Source organism: Aythya marila (assembly GCF_965140915.1).
Source record: "Aythya marila genome assembly, chromosome: 1".
Lineage (NCBI taxonomy): Eukaryota > Metazoa > Chordata > Aves > Anseriformes > Anatidae > Aythya > Aythya marila.
The window spans coordinates 184,540,730-184,554,115 of record NC_139042.1 but is presented as its reverse complement, the minus strand read 5'-3'; the positions used below and the strand labels follow the sequence as shown (position 1 = coordinate 184,554,115).

Below are 13,386 nucleotides of genomic sequence, written 5' to 3'. Positions count from 1 at the left end.
GTGGCAGGCTGTAAAGAGGCGGCACGGGGCGAGGAGGCAGCGGTCCCGGGAAAGGGCGGAGCGCCGGGGGGGGTCCTCCCGGCTCCGCAGCCGCTACATTATTAACTCGGCGCGGCGGAGACGGCGCCACAACTTTCCGGCTCTGCCCCGGGAGGCGGCGAGCAGAGAGCATCCCGCAGCCGGGCGGCCATGCGGGCTGCCCCCAGCCCCGCTCAGCGGGGGGAGCGCCTCCTCTGAAAGACGAACGGGCCGGCCACCCACCCTCCCCTCCCTTCCCGGCCATGCGGCCCCTCGGCGCTCCCCTCGCCCTGCTGCTGTGCCAGGTGCTGGGCTCATGGGCCGCCTGCGCCCTGCTCCCCGCTGCGGGCTCCGGGCTGCAAGAAAAGCCTCATCGCCCCTTATCTCCGCCGGCCACGGCGCCCCCCGGCCCTGGAAGCCGGGCTGCCGCTGCTCTCCGCGGGCGCGGAGCCCCCCCGGCGGGGCCAGGGGGCACCTGCGGGGCTGCGGGGCCCGGGAGGAGGCGGGCGCGGAGCAGCGGGGCCGGCCTGGGGGCTGCGGGGGGCCCCCGGTGGCTGCCCCTGAACGGCTCGGGCCGAGGAGGAGAGGGGGGCGCGGGGGGCCGAGGTAACGGCACCGGGCGCCGCGCCCGGCTCCGCAACCCCTTCTACCCGCTGACCGAGGAGTCGTACGGAGCCTACGCCGTGATGTGCCTCTCCGTGGTGATCTTCGGCATCGGCATCATGGGCAACATGGCAGTGATGTGCATCGTCTGCCACAACTACTACATGCGGAGCATCTCCAACTCCCTGCTGGCCAACCTGGCCTTCTGGGACTTCCTCATCGTCTTCTTCTGCCTGCCGCTGGTCATCTTCCAGGAGCTCACCAAGAAGTGGCTCCTAGAGGACTTCTCCTGCAAAATCGTCCCGTACATCGAGGTAATGACAGTGGGTGGTTGTGCGTGGGCCTGGCTGCCTCTGCGAAGCCCCCAGGGTACCCCCTTCTGTGCCTCCCTCATTGCTCCCTGCCCGGTTTGGGTTTCCCCGGCACTGCTGGTGGAGAGCCCCACAGGAACTCTGCCAGCTTCAGGCCGACTCGGGTCCAGCAGCACCAGGCTTCCCACAGCATCAAACCGAGAACACCTAGCTCTTCCACTCATGAGAGTTCTGCTGAAGTTTCACTCCTCCCAGTCATCCCAAAAGGCAAAGAATCCTCTCAAAATTTGATTTTGAGTGTGGTGTTTTTTTCTTTTTTTCCTTTTCTCTAAAGAGAAGCAAATCAGGAAAGCAGGAGGGGAGACTCGGGATAGGTTGTAAGCAGGTGATTGCAAAAATGAGCATCAATATGATAGATGTGCTTTTAATTTACAATTCAGCATTCAAATCTCACAGTTATTTATTTGGTTTGTCTTTAAAAAAATGACCCCAGTTCAATTTAAATCACAGCTTCTTGGCAATTGTTCAGAGACTCTGTCAAAGAAGCTGTCAGCCAGCTGGCTGGAGTCCTGCCGGCAGCGTTCAGGTTGTCCGCTTTATTTATTTACTGGAACTGAACGGAGAGGCTTGGTGGTGGGGTGGTAGCCTGTAATGCTGGCTGGCTCTGCTATGTTCCCAAAGCCTTCTGCTCAGCTTTATTCTGTAACTGAAAGCTGAGGAAATAACTGTTGATTCTCTTGTCCTAAGAATTAGATACTGGGGGTGGAGGGGTGGGGTATTATCTTGTTGTTAATACACAGAATACCAGTTTTCATAGCACATCAGTACAACTGCCAACCAACGTTTTCAATAAGGTCTTTAGAAATATGTGTGAAGCGTGTAGTCACTACCTTACCATTACTTCTTTCATGTGTGATACACTTTATTACTAGTGGTATTGGACAAAGGGTGGAGCTGTGCTACACTTACAAGAATTCAGGACCAATAGTATAACACTTTTCATTATTTGAAAAACTCAGAGTATACTTAATTTGTGTTTGGAAGGAAATAAAAGAAATATATATTTGTTGAGAATACTTACTGATAATAGCCTTGGATAGATGCTTTTAAATTTTCTGAATTCAGGTCTGACGATACTGTATTATCCAACAAAATAAGTAGTTAGTGTTTCAGTTAAAGGGTACCATTTCAATGGACACATCTAGTGTGGTTTAAGTATTTCAGGATTTTCCTCTAGTAACATTTCACACTTCCTAACCTTTTTTGGTGCATCCAGATGCAAAATAGGAGTAATTCTTCATAATAATGATTTGCATGGCCATACCATTTTTTCAAAATTAGTTCCTTATGCTGCTCAGCTTTGGGCAATAAAGAGTTTGCCACTTCATGACTGGAAGAAAAATGCACAGAGCTTCATATTATAATGAAGTTATTACTAACTTAAATGTGTAAGAAACAGATATAATCTTCTAGAATCACATAAACAGGTTTTATTTTCATGTTGCTAGTCTGGAAATATTTTAGCCTTGTCAAAAAGGGGCATGTTGTCAGGACTGCCCAATATACACACACTCTGGATTTTACACTTTCATCAGTGAATTAAACTGAAAGAAGCTGAGCTGATATGTAGTAGCCAAAATTCAAAACTGTAATCCTGAAAACATTCAGCTGGTGCTACCCCCCGTTTATACTTTAAAGACACCTTATTTTTTCACTTTAAAGTTCGTCAGATACCTACAGTTAAACCTTTTTTTCAAGAACTGGCACCAAGCCAATCACAATCACAAAATCTAACTACAGAATAGTGCCTGTCTCATCTTGAATTATCATTGGGGTCTAAAAGTAAAGAATTCTCTTCTTTCCTGGGGACATTTAATTGATTTGTGTCTGAGGTACACATCTGAAGAGAGATAGCCTTGGGGGATACCATGTTGCTCCCAGAATTGTATACTTTTCACTCAATAGGTATTAAACATAATACTCATAAATGTACAGTATATAAATCACCTATTAACTACCCTACTCGTGAATGTAAAGTATATTCATCACCTGGGGAGCAGCAAATTAAAGGCTGGATTTTCCCCTCCTTGTAAGGGCGGTAGGCATGAGTGACACATATTGAGCACCAATACTGAATTGTGCCTCCCAGCTTGCCTTGAGCTTGGTGAGAAGGGTTTCTCTCCTGGAAATCAGAATTTGACTCTACTGAGAGAGAGGAGGGAGTTAGAGCAAAAGTTTGCCACTTTCTGAGTGTAGCGTTAATCTCACAGGCATTATCCAGGGATGCTGACACCACCAGGAACACTGAGGATATGGAGCATGTCATGAAATCTGCCCCATGAGCAGCCAATGCTCTGTGCTCTTGCAAGGGTTATTCACAGCAGTGAGTAGAGTGCTCATCTAACAGCTGAATGACACTGCCTCCTCCCTTGTAATTCACCTGAGCAGCTCATGCTCTTCTCATGCAAGAGAGAAGAAAGAAGTCATCTTAGCTCCTTGAGAAGTTGTGGATAGCTACCATCAGGAGAAGTTTCCTGACCTTCATGGAATAGAAATAGAAGCATTTTCCTGAAGAATTTTACCTGTTATAAATTTTAACCTGTTCTCACTGTTTCCTATAAGTTTGCCACATGTTTTGTTCTTCAGGCCTTCAGGTCTGTCTCCCACTCTGCACTGTTTTCTTACATGCCAACTCTCCTCATTTGCTGTTTAGGGACCTGCATGTCTCGCTCAGAGCTATAGATCCAGATATATCATCTCACTTTCAAGCACCAAGGAGCATCATTGGACTGAGCTCTCTTGTCATACTAGCCTGTACTCTGAGAATTGCACAGGACTAGGGAATGGGGGACATCTGAGTATCCAGAGCAACTGATGTAGTAATCGCATCATTTTAATGTAACTCAAGCCTGCTCTGCTTTCTGCTCAAAGGTTTCAAGTAATCCAAATAAGGAACCTTGAGCTTTCTTCCTTTAGCCTCCTGTGGCCAATTGTTTTTTATTTGTGCTGTTTAATGGGTATTGTGCAGAATTTCAACAAAGCATCTGTTGCCAGTGATAACACATATGCACACACTCTGGGGAAAATGTTTTATGATACCTTCAAGTACGTTTGAGTAGGTAAATGTTGAGCTTCCAGTAGTGGAAAATCTTTACAACATTTATTTAAAGGGTAGTTTTCCCATATCTAATAAAGATATTCTGTGACCAAGTATATTAAGCAGACATTTCAGTCACATATTGTATCACAGTTTGGTTGCTTGTACCTACCTTGTAAAACTGTCATTGTTCCACTTGCATATGGAATGCTATGCACATGACCAAGGAAGAAACTGAGTGAATTCATTCTCCTATGGATTAAATTATCTCCACCAAGAACTTCACTAGACTATGATGATGGCACTATCCTGGTAGGGTAGATTTGAGTCCACTCACTGGGAAGGGAATTACTGGGGCAACTACTTACCCATAAGGATGTGTGGGGATGTGCTTCTCCTTTGCAATTTTAGTCCTCTGCTCAGTTCTTCAGATTTTGCCACTTTTCTGAAGATGGTTTGGAAGTTGAGCTTTGGGCAACCATGTCTGAAGTGTTTATCTGCATGCCGTGTCTGTGCCTTCCATATACTTTTGTCAGCATTGCTCAGGATCAGGAGATACACGGTAAACAACAATAAAAAAAAAAAAGGCTTTGGCTAATTCTCTTTCCAGACTGCTAACCCATTGCAGCTCCTTGTTTAAGCATACCCAGTCTTTTCAGAAAAAGAACTAGGAAAAAAAAAATACCAAAGAAAAAAAATAGAAAAAAAAAAAGAAAAAAAAAAGAAAAAAAATAGGACAATATAGTTTCTGTTCACCTACTTATAGATTTATGGTTTGCATTTTTCTCAACTCTAAATTATGCCTGAATAGAAAGAAGTGTGGATATAGACAAATAGCTTTACTATGCTTCTAAGTATTTCACAGGCATTAAACATAACAGTCCTGTGAAGTAGCTATTTATTTATTTATTTATTTATTTTAATGCTGGAAGCCAATAGTGAAGAGGTTAAGTAAGTTGTTTAAAACTTGGAGCAGCTTGCTAAGATGACAAATGGATTGTGTCAACTGGGACTACAAACTGTCTTTCAGGCTTTAAAAAGAAGCTTGTTTGAATTGTGTGCATTCTGCTCTTAGAGGTTACACTAGGAATTTGATGAGTTTGGGGGCAGCAGTTGGAAGTAGACATCACTTTCTATGTTGGCAGACTGTGAGCGAATAAAGATTTAGAACTGGGAAAAGGTTTGGAAAAAGGGTTTGCAGAGGTTAATTTATGGTCTCCTGCAGTCCAGCACAGAGCAGAAAATTTCCAAGTCCAGTCATGGTATTCAGCTATGCACTCAGAGTTAATTATCATGAGAGGGAGAGAAGGTGTGAGATGCCTTCATCTAGACCATATTGTGCTTAAGAGACTGGCCTGACTCTGGAGCAAGCTGACTGTGGAAGTCTTTGAAATCTGCTGCCTAGTCCCTACTTATGCTTTTAGCAGTCAATTTGTGGCATCACCCTGGTCTGGTAGGTAACTTCCATCTCAGGAAACCTATCACAATTAGTATATTAGAATTCTTAGTGGAAAGTGTCTGGAATTTTTGGTCAGGAATATGAATTACTTTTTTTTTTTTTTTTTTTTTTCTTGAAGCTGACCCTTCCAGGGCATTTTTGAGGTAAGGCTGTTTCCCCTTTCTCTCTTTTACTTGGTAGGGGCAAGTCATCAGCGCAATGGAAGTGACTATTCTTTTCCTGTTTCAAAGCTGTCAGAAGATATCCTGAATTTAAGTTTCACTTTAGCAAAGGAAATATATATTTTTATGGGACTTTTTAAAAAGTATTATCTGTCTTGTCTGAGTCATTTGTTGTGCTGTATCTTCTTTATGTCTCTTCTTTAATGTTAGTCAGAGTTTGCCTCCTGAACCTCAGAAAAGTTAACAATTGTGAAGATTCATACTGGAAATTTTCTAGGGCAATGGCTGCATGTGTCTTTTACTGAGCAAAACACTTATCACACTTATCACACAATATATATATATATATTTAAAAAAAAAAACAGAAGTGCTAATATGTCTCTGCCCTTTAGGTATTAACAGCATGGTGATAGTAGCTGCCATGTTTGCTGCTCTGTCAATCTTTCTTTCCTCTGCAAACCCTTAGGGGGCTATAAATTGTCCATAAAAAAAATTGCTTTTGGCTTAAACTTTGGCGTTTCAGCATGGAAATGAATTTGTGTCAGACTAGGTTTAAAATTAGGTCAGTAATATTTAAGTTACATATGTGAAGAGAGAATAAAGCAACATCTGCCATCCCAGCACCATTGAATCTAGTATGAGCACAAGGCTGTCATTTCTCCATATGACCAGATTTTTCCAACAAAGAAGGAAGAGACAGATTTTTAGCAATAGTTCCATGTTAATATTAAGAGTTACTGCAGGATTCTCTAGTGATGAGACTGTGATCCTTAGTGGAGAACAGTGCTCATTTTTTTCTTAAAGAAAAGAAAAAAAAAAAAAGTAATTTACTTGTAAGGTGGCATGGTAGATTTCAAATTGGAAAAAGGAAAAAAAATAAAGCCCTGGTGTTCTGTGATTTTCCACTTTTCTGAATAAACGTCTTGTACTATAATAAGTAGTTCCAGTGCCCTGATAATCCAGTTGGCTTTTGCTTCAAACAGAATTCAGGAACTGCTCTTAGAAGTTAATTCTGAACATTCTTACTCTTACAATATATAGAAGGATAGGAAACACGCAGAACATACATTCTTTATATCTCCCTGATGTGAATGTTAAAATTACTGCAAAGGAAACAGCTGTATTGCACCCATTGTTCCGTGTGTGTGGAACATCTCCATGATAGTAGTTTCCTGAATTACCATCTAGCTTTTCAGGTAGTTATGTCACCTTAAGTATCTTTAGGTATCTTTTCCTCCAGGATGCTTAAGCTAAATGCTAACATCAGAGAGGTATCCCAGCCCCAGTATTCCTTAGCTCCTGGATTACTTCTGCTACACCACATCTGTATTTTAACTAGTTGAGTGACCCTTCCCTATTTTTAAAACAAAAAGCCATGAATATTTCATAGAACTTCATGTAAGAAATATAAAGAGATTATATTTATACATTTTTATTCTTTTGTAGTAATGATTGTCATTCTTGGTGTTATTTGTGTGTGTCTGTTTTTGCTTGTTTGTTTGTTTTTGTTTTGTTTTTCCTAATTGAAGAAACAAAACCCAGAAATCTAGATTATATTAAACAATTAAACATCTGATTGCAATAGGATGGCCTTTTATTTTTTTTAGCCCAGTCTTATTACTGGACATTTTACTGTAAGTGTAGAGTAGCACAAAACAAATATTTAAGTCTGTACTAGCTTTGTTTATCTTATGTAAAACTGAAAAGTTTGCAAGAGTTACTGTGGTTTGTTGCATTAACATGTCCTAAAGCTATGAAATTTGGTGTGGATATAGAACAGTAATTATTATTTATATATAAGACCATAGACTATAATGATTCAGGGAAAAAAATAATAATAATAAAAAAAACATGGTATGACAGAAATGGGTAGAAAGAGTTTAGGGGGGTGTCACTGAGAGCTTAGAGACATTTGGGCTAGTGGTAGTCATCAATCTTTTCTGTAGTTTAGCTTTCCTCTTTCCTACAGGGAAATGTTTAGATACTCTTCCTGCCTTTTAACAAAGAAAATCCAGTTTCAGCTGGATTCAGAAGCAGCCACTTCTTTACATCTCTCTTTATTTTAACTTGTTCTATATAAACAGACTATGTTTTTCCCTTCACTTTTCCATCAAAAGGTGTGTTCCACAACATCATGTTTTGGATGACTAATGGTACATCTCATTTCCTCAAGTTGCTCATGGCTGGTTGATATATTCTGCTATATTAATTGTCCTTCAGCTTAAGCAACATTACATCTCAGCATAGACAGCAGCATTATCATTTCTTGGTCTTTGTCTTGCTGGACTGAGTGACCCAACCTCACTTTTTCATTAACTCACAGAATTGGTTTTTCATTGACCTTTTCACCTGTCACCTTTTGCTGATATTTCTTTTGTTGTTGTTGGTGGTGGTGTTTTGTTTTGTTGTTTTCATTCCCTTGATCTTGCCAAACAGGTATTAGTGAGAGAGAATTCAGAGTCTAATTTGCACTTCTGTTGCTTACCATACTAAACCTGCACTGCTTCCCTGGCCAGCTGGAGACTCTGCTCCTAGAGGCTGGGGCCAAGCACTGTGGGATCACAGCCAGGAGGAGAAGTAGGACAGGCCAGGGAAGGCCTGGGAATATTTTGGTAATTGTTAAAGCTCATGAAAGGGGAATGGATATGTTGGAGGGATGGAGAGGAGAACTGATGCAATTAAGGTGAGCATTTCATGAGTTACTGTTGCCTTCAGTGGCCTTAGTTCCCCAAATAAGTTTTGACACAGTTGACTAACAGCTGATGAGCTAATGCTGAAGGTTTAGATAGTGTCATGAAGGAACACCACTGTTCCCGGTAACGTCTCTGTTAATTCTTTTAAAGGAGCAACAGTATTAAGAGACTCTCTTGTAATAACAATTCCTTCTTTTGTATGTGTATGTAGGTAATCCCTTACATAGCTGTTCTCTGTCCAGCTCAGTTGAGGTTACTTCCCCCCTTCCTGCTCCAAGTAGATTAATGGTCTTTCAGTTAGATACATGTATGTGTCTTTCTAATATCATCTAGTAAAAGAAAAATAAACCGTTGTCACCCCAATGTTTAGAGGCTGAAGGAGACTCTTCATAGGGAATATATGGAAACACATCAGACAACTAAGTGATCATCAAAAACTACCAAGCCTTATTCACCCTTGCCCTGCCTCATTTCCCACTAGGTTGTTGGAAAATTGAGTGCAACTGTGTATCGGAAACTTAGCTGTTACAACAAGAAGAACACCATTAAACTACATGCAGGTTCACACTACTTCAAGATGTGATAATTTGTCCTTTATCTACTCACAATCATTCTGTGCTTATACCAGAGCAATGAAACAGATAAAACAGGGAAACTTCTCTGCCTTCTTTCAAATTTTCATCTTAACCCTAATTCTTACCAGGACTGGTATGAAGAAACACCTACAAACTAGAATTGTATGTACATGCAGAATGCATGTCCCAGTTCCTGTCCACATAGTTTATGAGTGGCACCCATTGATTTTGTGGGCTATTACTCATACTCTACAATGTGGGGGAAACAAAGGAGGGCAAATAGTCATACCCTTGAATTGCTACCCTACCTTTAAACAAGTCAGCAGGAATGAATCCCTGTTCATCTGCTTGGAATTGTTTTTCTGTTTGGTAGCTTTTTTGTAGGCTTTTCCATGGCATCATTAACTTCATTAATCTACAGAAAATAGGAAACCATTGCCAGTTCCAGAGAAGCACTAGCTTTTTTTTTATCTTTCTTGATCAGTGAATCCATGAGAGAATTTTCAAAGCTGACTTCCACTGTTCTTAGTTTTTTCCTCTTGCTCTATTTCACTGTCTCAAGCCTCCAAGTTGCTGGTCAATTAATGTGACAGAAGCCCCGTAGGTTACGTTTGTTCGTGGTAGACATGTCTTCTTTCATTAGACCAGCCTTAACAGCTGCAGAGTTTTAATGTCTTAGCTACTGTATAACAGCCTGTTTGTAATGGATTGCTAAAACAATAAAAGTGTGTGTGTGCTGGGGAGCAGGGGGGAGATGCTCACGTTGCCTCATTAGAACAAGAGCTGAGAAGGAAAACATTAATGTACAAAAAAACTCAGATTTTCTTCTGTTCTGTTGATTTATTTCAATCCCTATTCAATTCTGAGTCTCAATGATTTCCCTGTCTCCTGTAATTGTAGAGAACTCAGTCCCAACCCTTTTGTTATTCAAGCTGGATGTTCTGGCTAAAGGTTTTGCTGTCACTCCAAGGAATTTGAAGACTGCACACACACACTGAAAGGTTTTGCAAGCAAAGTCACTGGTCTTAGATTTGAAAATTTGACTCTCAGCAGTGATACATGGAAATTATCTTTCATTTGCTATTGCTATCACTGTTCATTAAGGTTTGCCTATAACCGTAATCTTTCTTTAGCTGTTTTTATGTTTTACTGGTATTTAGCAAGCTTTCTTTGAATGTTGTCCAACATTTTAACCCCCTAAATCAATAGGTTTGCCTATAAAAATGTTTATAGTACTGCTTTGTCACCATTAATTATTCCTGCCATTGCAGGTTAATTAATAAATATTGCATTCCATCTTTTAGGAAGCTGTTTCAAAAAATTACCCAACTAAGGCAATGCCTGACTGTTGTAATCCCAAATGCCTAATATTGTTCAGTGACATTCAATTTTAGCGATCTGATATGGCCACTAAATATAGAAGGCCAAAATTAATGATAAGTTTATATATTTGTGCATAATTGTACTCTCTATCTTTGTAGAACTTTATATAAACAGGAATAATTCAAAATTATGTTGGAAATTGGAGTTCATTTTGAAATGTACCAATATGAAATTTAAGTCAGCATCAAATTTAAGTAAGCAAAAATTACAGCAAACTGCCTAATGTTACCCAAGATTTCCCAATTAATTGCACAGATGTGTGGCTTACTCATGATAAAAGTAAGCATTCTTTAAATTTATTAGGAATATTATTTAACAGTTTCTTGTCTTTTGCTTCAACACATTTCCAGCATAACAGAAGCATACAAACCCAGGAAAATAAATGAATTAGAATGCAACAGAGCACCTAATCTTTCTCTGATTTAAGTTAATGGGAGTTCTGCTTTGAATTTGAACTGAAGTTGAATTTAATGGAAAGAGGATTAGGCCAAAATGTATATAGTCTTCTTGCAAATTTGTTTTTAGGAAATTTAATTATAAACAGGATAAAATGATAGGAAATTATATTTCATGACAGTACAAGGCTTCTATTCATGCATAGAATTATGTTTATTAAAGCTAGAAGACACATGCATTGTTCTGTACTTGCTCCTTACAGTATATAATTGAGTGGTCTGTCCAATCCATCTTTAAATCATATGAACATCAGAAATTCTGCTATTTCTCCTGGCCTGTGATATATTCTTGCATAGAATGTCTACTATGAAATTTGGCCTAGATTTTCCTGAAAATTTTTCTTGGTAAAATGTTGAAGATAAATTATTAATGCCCAACTACTGTAGACAAGATTGATTTTGAACAGGTTTTGGAAGTCTGAAGATTTCAAATATCATCTTTTAGAACTCAGATCCCAGGATGGCTTTATGTACCTATACCCGATCAAAATTTCACTTAAGAGCCCAAGTCCACAACAGCAGTTGTGGGGCCCTCTTCCATTCAGTGGATGCTTAATCCACACTGTTCCTAAACTTTGGAAATATCTAAGGTTTTGACATTATGATCCCCTGTATGCTTGACAAACATGTGATAGAGGCATAACTTTGAAATTCTGCTGAAGTAAGATACCATCTTTCCCATTTTGACTTTCATTTCAATCTCTGTGGTGGGTTCTTTCTGAAAAACACCCCTCAGAAAAATGGAGGGAGGTTTAGTTTTGCATAATGGTCAGCTCTCCAATTTTTCTTTCACTCAGAGTTGCACAGATGTTGGCATGAGCTTCCATGAGAGCATGACACTAAGCTGAAGTGATATTTGTAGAGAGAACAACAGAAGGATGTAATATTCTGGGATGCATGTGGCATGGTAGCTCAGCAAACACTGGAAGCTAAGTCCTACCTGTGATGCTTGTTTTGAGAGCTAAACTTAATTGGTAGTTGGCATTATAAATTGAGCTCTCTTTATGAAAGAGTATAACCTTCTTTCAGGGAATATCTCAATGGTAAGAGCCTTCATCCAATGTACAGGGAGTGAATTCCCTCTTTTGCCTGAGCAAGTTCAGGCCTTCATCTTCCACCTCCAAGACTGCCGTTGGTGGTAGATTAAGGTGGGGTTTGAAGGAGCTGAAGTTTTTTCACTCTCTAAGAAATAATGGGCTGTAGCCTTGTAGCTGTCCTTTTTCTTTCTCATTGTTTTTGTTTGTTTGTTTGTTTGTTTGTTTGTTTCCAGGCAGCACCTGCATTAAATTGTATTCTCTTTTCTCTTTTGCAGGTAGCCTCTCTCGGAGTCACCACCTTCACACTGTGTGCCCTCTGCATTGATCGGTTCCGTGCTGCCACCAATGTGCAGATGTACTACGAGATGATTGAGAACTGCACCTCGACAACTGCAAAGCTCGCTGTCATATGGGTTGGGGCACTGCTGCTGGCACTGCCAGAGGTTGTGCTGCGTCAGCTGACGAAGGAGGACCCTGAATACAGTGGCAGCCCACCAGGGGAGCGGTGCGTGGTGAAGATATCCACCGCCCTACCCGACACCATTTACGTGTTAGCTCTTACATACGATGGGGCAAGACTCTGGTGGTACTTTGGCTGCTATTTTTGTTTGCCTACCCTTTTCACTATTACCTGCTCCCTGGTAACAGCAAGGAAAATCAGGAGGGCGGAAAAGGCTTGCACAAGAGGGAACAAGCGACAAATTCAACTAGAAAGTCAGATGAACTGCACAGTTGTGGCTTTGACCATTTTATATGGGTTTTGCATCATTCCTGAAAACATCTGCAACATTGTGACTGCCTACATGTCCACAGGGGTCTCTCGGCAGACTATGGATCTCCTCCATCTCATTAGCCAGTTCCTTTTGTTCTTTAAGTCCTGTGTTACCCCAGTCCTCCTTTTCTGTCTTTGTAAACCTTTCAGCCGGGCCTTTATGGAGTGTTGCTGTTGCTGCTGTGATGAATGCATCCAGAAATCTTCAACAGTGACAAGTGATGACAATGACAATGAGTACACCACAGAACTGGAGCTCTCCCCTTTCAGCACCATCCGTCGTGAAATGTCTACCTTTGCCTCTGTGGGGACTCACTGTTAATTGACCTTAGGAGTTTATTTCCTGTATCTTTTTCTTTTTCCTTTCTTTCTTTTTTCTTTTTCTTTTTTATTTTTTTTAACTTCATATTTTCCTTCTGGAAGAAAAGTGTAAGAAAAAGAATTGATTATTGAAAACTACTCAGAATCCAATCTGCATATTAACAGTCATGCTTTGGAAAATAATTTCTGTTTGGTTATTAAAATGAAAGAAAAGGAAAGCTGAGGACAGACAGTACTCAGTGTTAAACCATGGTATTTTGTATGGTGCTAGGATATTATTGCTTAGGAAGGAGAATTCGTATCAGTCCACTTTTATTTAATTTCATGATTTTTTTATAATCACTGTAATATGATTATATAGACATTGTGGGTTTTGCAGGATGTTAAATGTCAAAGATGTGGTGGAAAGTTTTTGAAGGTAGTTTTAATCCAATTACTGTACACTATTGTGAGAACTCTTGGACTTTGGAAAATTTATAAAGTAGCATAAAAATAAATGAA

The 13,386-nt window shown here is 40.5% G+C and overlaps 1 protein-coding gene across 1 annotated transcript; it reads left to right on the top strand.

The window, feature by feature from the left end:
• Positions 1 to 281: 281 nt before the first annotated feature.
• On the top strand, positions 282 to 13,118 carry GPR37 (G protein-coupled receptor 37; the record flags this gene model as incomplete). The annotated part of the gene is made up of 2 exons (XM_082751989.1): positions 282 to 935; positions 12,068 to 13,118. 2 exons carry the CDS (start codon positions 282 to 284, stop codon positions 12,884 to 12,886), a joined length of 1,473 nt encoding a protein of 490 aa, XP_082608115.1. The 3' UTR covers positions 12,887 to 13,118.
• Positions 13,119 to 13,386: the final 268 nt, after the last annotated feature.